General features: G+C 35.6%; 1 protein-coding gene across 2 annotated transcripts in view; it reads right to left on the reverse strand.

Annotated features, from left to right (window-relative positions):
- Positions 1-8876: 8876 nt before the first annotated feature.
- ZBBX (zinc finger B-box domain containing) overlaps positions 8877-14291 on the reverse strand; it is a gene marked incomplete at both ends in the record, with an annotated part of 113051 nt that continues 107636 nt past the window's right edge. For both annotated transcript variants that reach the window (XM_080818224.1, XM_080818223.1), the window contains 2 exons: positions 8877-8994; positions 10765-10903. In XM_080818224.1, the coding sequence (XP_080674350.1) occupies positions 8877-8994; positions 10765-10903 (257 nt within the window). The remainder of the gene's footprint in view (positions 8995-10764; positions 10904-14291) is intronic.

The following is a 14291-nucleotide window of genomic DNA, read 5'->3' on the forward strand; positions in this document are numbered from 1 at the left end:
TGGGAAAAGAAGGAATTCCATATAAGACTATGAAGTAACAGTAAGACGAAAAGGAAATCATGAGTGTGAGGTATCCCTAAACATGTGAACAGCAGTTTCAAGGATGGTGGAGTAGTCAACCACATCAAATGAAGCTGAGAAATATGGAGGTCACTATTGACAAGAACATTATGGTCAAATGGTAAAAACAAGAGCCTAATTTTATGGGTCAAAGAGGACACAGGAAATGAAAGTGGTGTATAGTAGTCTCTTTTGAGGAATTTTACTATAGATGGTGCAAAAATTATTGTGAGGGGAATGAGTAAGACGGTATGGGTTCAGAGAAATCTATTTTTCAAGGGGAGATACGCTGTCCCTTCTCTAAGAGGAACTTTTTGGGTTGAGCAGAGAATGGGAATTCTCACTCCTTTATAAACAAATATTCCACCAAATTTGTGTTGGGCATTCCAAAGTTTATTCATTCCAAGAAATTAGATGCTTAATCTGAATTTGAACTTTGTACAGTTGGGATTCCATAAAGAAAATGCAAAACACTTTTCTTCTTCTGAGGTAGCAGTTATGCTGACTAGTGTTGTAGAATCAAGTAGAATAATATCTCTAAATATAAACTTAAAAGCTGAAGCATTTCTATTTCTATATTTTAGAATAAGAAATAGCACAAAATGAAAAATTGGTCATTTTTGTATGACCGTAGTCTATCATTTTTGTTTATAGAAAGAGAAAACAAAATTTCATCTATTCAAAGAAGTATCAGTAAATCAGATACTTTAATTCATGAAAAGATAAAGAATTTTTTTAGAAATATGGAAAATTAAATTGAGACTGTTTTTGACCAGCTTTATGTCAAAATTGTCTTTTATATAACAGTGCTGTGAACTGTGTTTCACTAATGCCAACTAAATGTGTTTTTAATGATGTTATAATAAAACTAAAATCTGGAGAGGAGAGTGATGCTGTCAAAGTATAATTGTTTCAAACTTAGAAAATAAACCATTTACCCCCAGGGCAAGGCAAGGTTTTGCAGATAAATGGCTTGTTTTCACCTTGGCATTTATCTGATAGCAGGAGGAGACATATCCTTGGTAAAAGTTCTATTATCATTATCTCTTATTTTAATCACAAGCATCTGGTTGAGGTTTAGTTCCTCCTCTATAAAGAAGAAAATGGGGCCATTTCAAGAATCAGTAAAGGGGAATCTGTGAGAAAGGCTTGAGCTCCCGTCAGAATCATCTGGCCCTGGATGCCAGACAAGACAAGGAAAGGCACCTGCCACATTTGTCATATTGCTTTTGAAAGTCTGCTGAGACCTCCAAAGAACACTCTGCCCCAAGGGGAATTTGGTGTGAAATCTCACTTCATAGTTGTCAAGTAGATCAGTCCTGGAAATGAAAAAGTGTCTATGATGAGGACGTTAGAGAACAAAATTAGAATGAAGCTCCAGGTTACTGATTCCAGCATTGGCCCTTTGAGAATAGAGTAATATTGACACTCAAGTCACAGGTGAAAGGATGGCCCTAAGGAGGTCTAGTAAGAGCGCCCACACTTCAGGTTGGTGCTGTTTGAAACTGAAGGAACACCAGCATGGTTCCCATACAGTTAGGGTGATCCTGTGGTAGCATCAGCCCTTAATACCCTTTCCTTTTCTGTCCCCCTCTTCACACCTACTGCAATATTCACAACTCTGTCCTACAAACCTCTCTTTGACACTCAGCTCCTCCCCTGAGGGTTTTTCTGAGAAGTCCATGCCATATGAAACCCACTTCACTTTTGAAATCACAGCCCCTGGCCTGCTGAATTGCAGAGGCCATTTTTAAAACAAATTGTCCTTTCTTCTCTCCATTCCCTCTCACCATAGCCTGGCAACACTTATTTGCGGATAAGTTCAGACCCAGGCCTGAACCCTCCTTAGGCAATCATGTTGCCTGTCTTGAAAATATAAACTGAACCAATCCAATGTCTCTCTCTGAATCTAGAATTGAAACCCAATTCAAGGGTCTGAAATAGTGATGTGGGGAGAGCAGAGAGAGAGAAGCCATGAGGCAGAGGCCTGGGTGAAGAACGAGTTGCATCCTTGGGCGTAAGCACGAAGCTTGAGTGAACATAAGAAGCCAGTCAGTAGGGAACATAGAGCTAATGTGCCCCCCAAAAGCAGAAACCCATGAGTGGTCAAGACCATCCAGAGATAGAACTATCTCAGGTCCAGGAACTGTAAAATCCTGTGATACCAACTTTTCTACAGCTCCTGTTCTTGGATTTTCATCCCTTCTCACTTCTCACTGAAATAAACCCACTTTATTTTCAGTGCCTTGATTGGGTTTCTGTACTTAAAGAAAAAGATATCTAACTAGAAGTCAGTTAGCAATGTAGATGTCTGCCTAAAGCTGGATAATTTTTGAAGAGATTTCAATGAATTGAGGAGGAGAAACTATCTTCCTTCATTGTTGTCTGGAGTCTGCTCTTACAGCAAGAGATGTAAATCCAGTAAAACATCATAACAACCTATCACATTCTGTGACAGTATAAATCCCAGAAACCCAGCCTGACAGGGGCCCAGAGATCTAGGACTCTAGGCCATAGATCTCTAGCTTTTGTGGTAAAATTCTTTCTTCGATCTCACAAAGAATCCATATATGCGCATATATATATATATATAAAATACCCAAGCAGAGATGCTTTTGTTGAACAACTCAGTCCTCCTTCATACTCCTCCCTGAAATCAAGAAACCCTATGGGTCTCCAGAATTTGGTTTGAAAACATTTAATCTCTCATTTGATATGTGAACTACAAAGGATTAAAGCACTGCTAAATGAGCACATAACCATGAGACTTTATTTCTGGTACCATCTGTAATCTCTGACTCTCCTATGCCAATATCCAATATTCCTAGTAGAAGAAACTATTTTACATTTGTTCTCTCTGTATTCTTGTGAAAATTTCCATCATAGGTTTCAAAATATCTTAATATTGGAACCTTCATTTGAGACAAATATTTCATATCACAGTATTTTTAACAGAGTGCATTCAAAGTCCTTGCCAAAGCAGATTGGATTTGGGCATCAGCCCAAAGACTGAACTTTAAAGAGATGTGGAATGTGTTTTAAGAAGTCCTAAGGTGAAAACCTGAAACTGAATAATGATGAATTCTCTGTTTGTATAATGAAAGCATGTCTTTCACACTAAAAGAGAGGTATGGTTTATATATGAATTTGAGTGATCCAAGTATAGGAGTGTCTCTTAAATTTATCTTACTTAAATCTCAAAAGGTTGGTTTCTGCCACATATTGCAAACCACATTAACTGCAAAATGCCTATATGCTGAAAGCAAGCTGCAGTAGATCATTAATGAAGGTAACATTAGAGGCTGTGACAGACATGCCAGGTGCCTTCGGTATCCACTCTCCCCAATTTCCCGGGTGTAACAACCCCACTTTTATTCTGAGCAGCAATGTGCTCTCTTCAGCGACTACATTTCCAAATCCTCTTGCATCTAGATGTCACTAAGTTCCAGCCAATAATACGTAGCAGAAGTGTTGTATGAGATATCCAAGAACACTGGTTAAAAGAAGTTACCTCAGTTAAGAGGTGTCTACTTTGCTCTCCCCACCGTCCCCCTTCTTGACACCTTGAACTCAGATTCTGAAGGCTGGAGATCTATCCCCGTCTTGAATCATAACATCACCTTGAGGAGAGAAACAACATAGTAAAATGTAGTTGCTGCGCCAACTCCACACTGCCTACTCCCAGACTCAACTTATAAGAGAATCTTCTATGTTAGTCTGCTGTTATTTGTTATTTCCTGTGATATAAAATTAAATCAAATCCTGATTGGTTCAATGGTCTAACTTACACAGTATTCTTCCAGGGCTGTGGTGTGGTGTAGGTCAGAGGAGAAAGTGAATGTGGGGTGATTACTTTTGAAAAATCAAATGTGCACCTGTTCATCTTCTGCCTGCGCTTGCAGCTTTCATTTTTTTAAGTACAGAAGCTGTTTACAAATTCTACCATCGCTTGAATAAACAACAAAATGTGATACTATAAAAATAAGACAATTCTAAAAAATGTGAAATATCAAAATTTACCCTAAAACATTCCTTTCATACTCAACTTATGTTGAATATATAAGGTTTAATTGTAAAATAGGGATGGAGTAGATTTCCCCTCTTGGAAGTCTTCCTAAGCATTTGTACCTAGAATAATGTATATTTGTCTTCCGGATAGAAGGCGATACACATAGTGCTTCCTTCTGGCAGAAATAAGAGCATAGTGATGCTTAGAACTGTTTCCATAAATGTTATTGCATATTACATGTAGTTGAAAAGAAGAAACACAAGCTAACCCCATCAATCAATTAACTCTTTTCATTTTAAACATAACTGTCACCTCATGGAGAACATTAAAAATATCCTCTCCTTTTCTTTAACTATGGAAGACATTTGCATTAAAAAGGGAGGATTTTATTTCCTTAGAGTTCATCTATGCCTGCTGGTTATTCCCCAGCTAAAGTCATAATCCTGTTTGCAACATCATAATCATTTACCCAGCAAACAATCAGGGTGTCACTAACAAAGAATTATGACTTTAGGTGGGGGATAAACTATAGGCACAGATGAACTCTGAGGAAATAAAGATTGTTTTCATGAAAATGTGGCTAGTAATAAATAACCAGCAATGAAAATTATGATGAAACAAAATATCCCATAAAAACAGATTTGGGGAGGTATAAGTAGTATGTTTTTAAAATTTCTCCTCTCTGAAAGTATGACGCACAAAGTGTTTATAAAAGTGCCAGTGCAATCCTAATATTTAAAAATTCTGAATTTATACATGGTAGAAGAAAGCTAAACATAGGAAATAATGTTTCAAAAATAATTTTAGGGCGTCTGGGTGGCTCAGTGGGTTAAAGCCTCTGCCTTCTGCTCAGGTCATGATCTCAGGGTCCTGAGATCGAGCCCCGAGTTGGGCTCTCTGCTCAGCAGGGAGCCTGCTTCCCACTCTCTCTGCCTGCCTCTCTGCCTACTTGTGATCTCTCTCTCTCTCTCTGTCAAATAAATAAATAAAATCTTTAAAAATAATAATAATTTTAATAAAATAAATTTAGATATTTAGCTTTCAACATAAACAACTTTATACATCATTCAATCTAACTGTCCAACTCACTGGAAGCATTCTCCACTCTAGATACTGAGTGACTTTTATCATTTATTAACTCAATCCTGAATTCACTAATTGATCCATCCATAATTTGTCTGTATATTCAATGACTGTAGCATAAACTCTTGAAAAGTGATGATAATAAGCATGAAAGAGAGCTTTTCAGTTCTCAAAGTGTTTCCACATTCACTACTGCTTTGGATTCCCACAACATTCCTCTAAGAAAAGCAGGTGACTTTTTTTTCCATTTCATGATGAAGAAACAGATAAGTTATCTGCCACCTAGTAAATAGTGTATCCTGATATCCTGTGTTTCTCTCATTTTTTATATCTTACTGTCTCCTCTTGGGAAAAATTAGGGACTGAGATGACTTATCATTGGATCCTGTACACTTTATTCATTCATTCATTCATTCATTCATTACTGATGACCAGCAGTGTGAGCTAGGCATATGCTAGGGGCTAAATGTATAGTGGTGAACAAAATGGACATAATCCAGTCAGTTGAAACGTATTGTCTGACATACATTCAAAAATTACACCAATAAATTAATAGGCCATGAGGTACTAAGGAGAGAAAAGTAGGATGCCATGAGAAAGAAGAGAAAAAGGAACATAGGGAATTAATTTCAACAGAAATGGAAAGTCTCATTCAGAAGGTACATTTTGAGACCTTAGAGATGAGAAATATCACGTAGCCAAAACCAAAATGAGGTAAACATTGCTCAAGATCTTTCCAACCACTGAATCATAGGGACAGAGAGAACTGTTTTATTCTGAATCAAGGCATTATCTAAAATATCTGAGGCCCTATTACAGATATGGAGCCATTTTGTAACATTCTTTTATTCAAGAAAGGTTTTCTGTATACTTCACATATATGGCACATATGTGTCACAGTGTGACACAATCAGAGTGCATTGGATGTGAATGACTTCAATAAATATCAAACAACATCTTCAAGTTATCAGATATAATTTAATGTCAATTCATTTCCATTATGTGTATGTCCAGAGCTGCAAAATTATAGAATTTCATATGACTATTACACCACTAAGCAAGTCTGAGTATAAACTACTAAATCCCAACATGCATATAAAACCATGTGATCATTTGTCCAGTGGTTGCTAGAGGCACAATGTGGTAACTGCAGCACTCGGAACATGGTTGTGATTCTTCTGGAATGTCTGTAACTCTCTCAATACCACAGTTAGAATTAGGTGCATGACTTTAACAGTGATTTTAAGCTTGAGCTTCGAAATGAGAGAACACATTGAAACTGCTTCAGGCAAAGGCTCTAATCTTATTTAGTTTTTATTTCCTCATTAGACTAATGGAAAAGGAATTAAAGAACTTTTCTAAATGTGTGGTTATGGGAAGCAAATAAAGGCAGAAGGAGGTCTGCTCTGCCACAGAGGACCCTCATGTTTAATTTCAATGTCATATTGGAAGTCAAATGGCAAAGTCAATGATACATGCCTTATCTCAGGTCCTGGCCAGAAATGCACTAATGACAACTAATTCTCAGATTTATTTTTATTTTAAAATCCTTTTATTGTAAAAGGTAATAGCATCTGATAAAATCTCTTTCTGAGCTAGTTCATAAAAGACTCAAGCTATGTCTGGATACACAGAAGGAATAGTAGTGGTCCTTCTTCCTTAACGAGAATAGGACACCTCCTTCCACTTGGAGAAAAACACTGGAGTTGTATAAATTGTCACTAGGGAGCAATTTTCTTCTTCGTCAAAAGGAAAAAGGAAGATATTGTCTTACAGCAAAGCAATAGAGAGAGTCAAAAAACTTTAAATCTGAGAAGACATGCTAAAAACAAAAATAATGTATTTTCTTTTATTTTAACTGATGAAAAGGCAATCTCCATTTTAACTATAAATTCTAAAATTCAGAAAGCTATCAGCCTCAGGACAAGATGCCAGAAGGGCCTTTGACGTAAATGATGAGGATTTGAGGGTGACTCACTGTTATCTCTCTGAGATGGTGACAGAGGAAGTGCTAAGAGGACAGAGAAAACTTCGGAGGAGTTACACTCTTTAAGATATTTGTTTCTTTTTAGAAATTCTATTTTGATGGTACGATTGGATTTCCTTATTGCTTATTGTTCATATATGTTATTCACTTTTAATGAAGGACATTTTTAGACCTATTAAAAATTCTTCATTTATGTTACTTTTAATGAAGGGCATTTTTAGGCACAATTAAAGGGCATCTCTAGACCTAGAGACCTATCTGTTTTTAGACCATAGAAATAGGTGTCTTCATCATTTTTTTATCCTGATAGTAGGTGACCTGTGTGAATGAATACCAGTACAATGTATTGATCCCATGGAAAAAATATCAAAGATAAATTACGCTGAATAATCATCAGTCTTATACAAAGGGTTATTACCCAGAATCAGAAGGAAGAAAAAAGAGTTTGATCCTTCAGCTATGGCTATGCTCTGATGATGGCATAGCTAACCTACAGGTATGTTTTCCTGATGTCAATAAACTCCTTAAGAGGAAACTGTCCTAATATGTCACAAAGTGACAACCATAAAGCTATCCTTGGGCATGTCTTTTTCTGCTCTTTTGTTAAACCCTTGAATTATAAGATCATATAAAGAATTGAACCCCAAATCTCCTACTACTCGAGACCAGCAGAATACCTCTATGTGGGCTCATTTCTTTCACTGTCACAACAATCCAGAAACTATATTTTTATTAGTCAGTGTTCTCCAGGGAAACAGAACCATTGTGACAGCTAGCAAATCCAAAATCTATAAGGCAGGCCAGAAGGCTGGAGATCCAAGGAAGAGTAGATGCTGCAATTTCAGCCCAAAGACAATCTGGAGGCAGCAGTCCCCTCTCTTTGGAGGACCTGGTTCTTTTTTCTCTTAAGACTTTCAAACTGATTAGATGAGACCCACACATACCATTTAGGGTGATCAGCTTTACTCAAAGTCTATTGATTTAAATGTTAATTTCATCTAAAAAATACCTTCATAGAAACATCTAGTATACAATTTCACCATATATCTGGGTATCATAGCCTAGCCAAGTTGACATAAAATTAACCATCACATGACCCTCCCAAAGTAAGATGCTTGAGGGGGAGTTTCTGTGTTTTCTAGTTTATGTCTTTGTGTCATATTAGAATGACAAGTATTATGTCTGCTTTATTTTGGGTCCTCTTTTTCTCTTCTTGAAGCAATGTTTGAAGTTACCAGAACTTTTCTAAATGTCAAAAATCCTAACAGAATCAAATCAAAACCAAACAGTAGTTACCAAAGTAAAATATGGATTCTAGGCTCAATTAATGCTACTGCCAAGTATGAGTTGGCCATTGAATATATACTCTTATGATGACATCATTATTCAAATATAATTCAGCAATTAAATATTACTTTAAATACAATCATGTTCTAACCTATAGTAGTTTCTAGACACACAATTTTAAATGTTATCTTTACAAATTCACCAAATTTTCCTAATATGATCTGCAATATAGATTAGCATTTGACATACAATAAATCATTTGGAAGAAAAAGCCCTTATAATTTCACTAACTTTTATTAGTTTGCAAACCTTGAAATATCAGAAACATTAATAATCAAAATCTTGAGCACCTGGACAGGTAATCACTTGGTCACTTTTTTCAGCTGTTTGCTTTACTTTGGGTACAAAATTGAAAAAGTAATGAATAAATGATCATTATCATGAGGCACTCTATGACCACGGCAGCATGATGACATGTTGCTTGTCAAGAAAATCCTCTTCCTCCTCATCTGTGCTGCTTTCAGAAAGTGTCAGCAAAGACTGAGCTTCAGTATCTCTTTCAGAAGAGCTGGAAATACATTAAAAGATCAATACACAATATACAGAACCAGGTTTCAACTCTTCATTTATCTTCTGATCAATACTACACGCATTGAAGTCATTGGAGGCAGGCAGATGTGAGGAGGCTGTCTCAGACCCTGGCCATAATTTTCAATGTGCCCAATATACGAAGCCTCCTTTTAATGAGAAATTCTCATCATTCTCCCTCTCCCAAGAAATAAAGGCACAGTGGAACCAAGGGGAGAAGATTTTATGGTCTCTGGTTGTGTCTTTCATTGATGATTCAGAAGGCTCTTCAGAAACTTGCAGAGCCTCAGGGTCATCATTAAGAACATTCATCATTACATTGGCTGTTTAATAGAATCCCAATGAATAGACTGCCAGATAAATCACCTCTTTTGTGTACAGTAAATTAGGACTATGTGGATAGCCAGTCAAGATATGCCAAAATCAAAATTAATGTCAGCAATTATTTAGTTATTTTATTTTGTTACATTTTATTGTGGAAAGGAACTGGTAGAAACTCTAGTATATAGGTGTCAGGTTTAGGAAAGGAGGTAGTGTGGGGGAACAGAAAAGAATTTGTACAATTCAGATTTTTTTTTCTGTCCAACTTATCTAGAATTTCAGCCCATGTATGCTATTAAATAATATAAATAATTCATCCTGTGATGGATATTTTTTTAGATCCCTTTTTATAAGCCCAACAGAGGCTAAAACAGCAGTTCCTAAACTCTGATCTGTGGACCAGGGCAGATCTGACTGAGATAAAAATTTCCACTGGTCTAAGAAGAAAAAATAACAACAAGGTAATGACTTTTTCAAGACATTTTTAATTTAAAAGAACTTTGCTTTATTCTGTTTATTCCCCTTATATTTTTAGTATAAAATGCCCTTTCTTTCATGAAATGATACTGAGAGTACATGGTAAGTTTAGTTACTTTGTTTTAAAAGAGCTTTTTAGGGAAAAAAATAGCAACTTTATATTGATTCCTCTTTTTAAAAACATAAGTGGTGTTAGAAATGCAAAAATCCAAGGACCACAGCTAAACGATTTTCTCCTTTAGAAAGACAGAGTAATGGACTCTTGATCCCCTTTCACTGCAATATTAGACTTCAAACCAAACAAAGGAATTTATAATTCAAGGGACTTTTATTTTACATTTATCTTAATCCTTCTAGAAAAATCCATCCTCCTTTTTCAAGAAATTCCAGCATGTCAATAATAGACCAACATGATAAACTACTTTTTGAAGCATTTATTAATATAACCTGTATTCTTTACAGACTGATCATCCAAAAATGTTTTTCATGTGCAGAAAGAATGAAATGATACAATTTAAAATATGCTATCATTAACAACCTTGACTTAATTTTAAGAAAGAATCTTCTCAATACTCTAAAAACCTTATTCACATTAAGTAAGGTCCTATTAGTGCAAACTAGTGAAATTTATTAAGTTAATTAATCCAAGTAAAGCAACTGTTTTTCAACATAAGAAGAAAGGCTGAAGGATTATAAAATTCCAAATATCTTTTCATTTTGCTGACACACATTGTGCAGCAATTATCTCTTCACATTAAAGTAACTTCTTCATAAGACTTCTACGAAATCCTGATAATAAGTCAACGAAGGACCCAAATATTTTATAGAGAATGGCCATATAAAGTATACACATGAGGACAATCTTTCTTTATATAGTAAAGATAACTATTCAGGGCTTGTCAAAAATTTCACTATGCACTATCTTTACCTGTGGGCTGCAGCCTTAACCTACCTCCATTCCTCAACTGCACAGAGGCCTCTTGCACTTGAGGTCTTACAGAAATCTAGGGTAGTCTGACTTATGTTCAGCGAATGGTTGTTGAAGGCTGGTAACTCTTCTGAGGTTAGGCTGTAAAGCTTTTCTGAAGGATCTGAAACATTTTATTTCATGCACCGTCAACACATAAATTCAAGACATAAATGCGCAGCATATGGTACTGAAAGTTTACCCAGCGTAAACTATAGGCAGTACAAAGAAGGTCAGTACAGATTTTTAATCACCTCAATTTTCTAGTATTTGTGGGGTGGGCAGAATATGAAGTTTGATCTGACCCTCTAAATTAGGGCATTGGTACCAAGTCACTTCAATCATATTGACTTTGTTTTTAGCAAATTCCCCAATTTTTTTCCATCTCTATGGAAATATAATGAACATGTGACATTGTGTGAGTTTAAGGTGTACAATATGTTGGTTGGAACACATATATTGCAAAATGATTAATACCATAGTGTTAGCTAACACATCCATCATGTCATATAATTAGCTCTTTTTTTATTTGTTTGTGGTGAGAACAATTAAGATCTACTTTCTTATTAACCCTCAAGTATATAATATTATTAACTACAATCACCATGCTGTACATTACATCCCAGAAGTTATTCATCTTCTAATGGGAAGTTTATATTCTTTGGCCAATATTTCCCCATTTCTTCCACCCCCTAAGTCCATGGTAACCACTATTCTAGTCTCCGTCTCTATTAATTTGGCTTTTTTAGATTCCATACATAAGTGATATTATACAGTACTTGTCTTTGTCTTTGTGACTTATTTCACCTAACCATATTGATTTTTAAATATATATTATACTTAAAGTGTCAATTGTCCTGAAAATTTATAATATCTCAAAGAGTATCATGGGATCCTTTTTAAAACTAGAATATTAGGGGCACCTGGGTGGCTCAGTGGGTTAAAGCCTCTGCCTTCGGCTCAGGTCATGATCTCAGGGTCCTGGGATTGAGCCCCATATCAGGCTCTCTGCTCAGCGGGGAGCCTGCTTCCCTTCCACTCTCTCTGCCTGCCTCTCTGCCTACTTGTGATCTCTGTCTGTCAAATAAATAAATAAAATCTTTTAAAAAATTAAAAAAAAAAAAAACTAGAATATTAGGCGACACCTCAATTTGCCTGAATGTTAACTGCTTTATTGTTTATTTTTGTCTTCTAAGAAAGTTTTACCCCCACACAGTCTGAGGCAAAGATTAGTCTTAGCAAAGCTACCCTTTCTTTTTCTGCTTCCTTGCTTTGTTTGGGTAGATAATAACTATTTGTATGTGAAAGGGGAGAAGACTTAAATCTTCTCCTTTTACATGAAGTTGCCCTACGATTTAGCTCAGGTAAGGACAAATAGTGCAAGTTAAATAAGCCAATGGACAAGTAAACATTTTATATAAACTACCAAAAAGTCAAGTACAGAAATAAATATGATTATTATATTAGAAAGACTATAATGCCTTCTTTTCATCTTTGATAAAGTTTTAAGGGCCAATCTAGCTTATACCTAAGGTTATACTAGGATGAATTTCAAAACTATTAAAAATACTGGATCTGGGAGTTGGACACTTCCAACTCCTATGAAAGTGTCAAGCAAATATCCTCCTGATCTGAAGGACCACACACCAAACTACGTGTATTATGCACTTGATGGAGAGAATTATTTTAGTATTCTGATTATTTCTCAGAAGATAGCACTTACCAGAAATTTTTGAGCAAGCAGAGATTCCCCTGCTGGAAGAAACTTCAAATCATTCCTGCGGCAAGACAGACCTCAATATATATACAACTGGAAGTGTCCTTAAAATTATTTAGGCCAGTGACTTTCAAATTATGATACATGGTGAAGTTCAGAAGGCTTGAGGATATTGCTCCTGCTCCCACCACCCCAAAGCAATCAAGACAGCTTTCACTGGGTCTCATTTAAATTTGGGTCTTTGTATAAGACTAATTTTGAGAAAAACAATTCCTCAGCTAGAATTTTTGTCACATCCCCAGCTGTTGGAGATTAGAAATTGTGGGTCCCCAAGGCATTGGTAACTTAGAAGTCACACACCAGAGGAAAAGAACTGGAACTAGCTCTAAGCTCTTCTAGCTCACCAGTATCATCAATCACTATGTTCCAGAATCTAATTCTTTAGCTGAGGCTTTTATTTTCTCTCCTTTTTTTTCCACAAGGAGTAAGACAGATATGCAAGATACCTTTACTTGCCCCAATAATAGGGAGTGTTACTGGTGAGAAAGCAATCAATTCAGGATTTAGAATTGGTAACACTATAGTACTGAAACCTAATAGGGCTCTTAGATCTAAAGAACACCAAAGGAGAGGTATTCAACCGCTGTTAGGTATTTGAGTCCTAATTAGCATGGAGCTAATTCAAATGGTGCAAACAGAATGGGTCTATTTTTGTATAATTGTACATTCTCAAAATTATATTTCAAAATACCTTTTGAAGTTAATAGGGGCAAAGATGACATCACTCGATTTTCAAAGCAGTGGAAAATAAAACTGCTTATGAAAACCCTATTGTGGGTTAGTGTTAAACCTAAAAGGTCAATTGTACACAAACCTAACTTTTTCTAATATAGACCAGGGAAGACTGGATTGACATTTATATTGGAAGTTCAGCTGTTATAAATTTACTTTATACCTGCCAAGAAAGTGGACTTTTGAGGAATGGGTTGAAATTAAACCTTTTCTATCCCTTAATCTTTTAATTTATCCTTAATTTATCCTTTAATTACTTGGCTCAGTTAACTACCTATGGACTTTTAAAACATAGGATTGCCATGGGAATTTAAGCCTTAATCCACAAGTCAGAATGAATTTGAACAACTGAATCGCTTATAACTAACAAAAATGTGAATGCTTTAACATACATTATTATTGATACTTTCTCATAATACATATCTTCTGATATTTCCCAAATTTCTTCAGGCTATAACAATATTCAAAAATTGACAAAGTGACTTGGTAAATAAATTATACTGCCATGTTGAGCCCATTAAAAGAAGGGACTATAACATCATTTACAGAGATATTCGTAGAGGAAATAATTATATGGCATGAACTACAGCTAACTATACCCTCAAAGTGGCCCCAAAGAAGACATGGTTTTATAATAAAAAACAGCTTTTAGATGTTTTTGACTAGAAATTAGACTTACCAAGAGAATCTTACCTGACTATATGTGGAAAATACCACTCACTGGCCCCTTACATAATTTAACAGATTTTTTCAGAACTTACTATGTGCTAGGCAATTAACTCTTGAGAGAGAGTGTGTATGTGTGTGGAGAGAGAGAGCATGAAAGAAATCTTCACAAATATAGTATTTAATATATAATTTAATTCAGTCTTGAACAATTTTATGAAAGGGCCTATTACTACCCAGGTTTTATACACAGAAACTGATGCAAAAATCAGATTAAGAAAGTAATTTGCCTAAAGTCATGAAGCTAGTAAGGAGTGATTTCAAATTCCAAAACCAG

The sequence above is a fragment of the Martes martes genome, assembly GCF_963455335.1.
Source record: "Martes martes genome assembly, chromosome: 1".
NCBI classification, from domain to species: Eukaryota; Metazoa; Chordata; class Mammalia; order Carnivora; family Mustelidae; genus Martes; species Martes martes.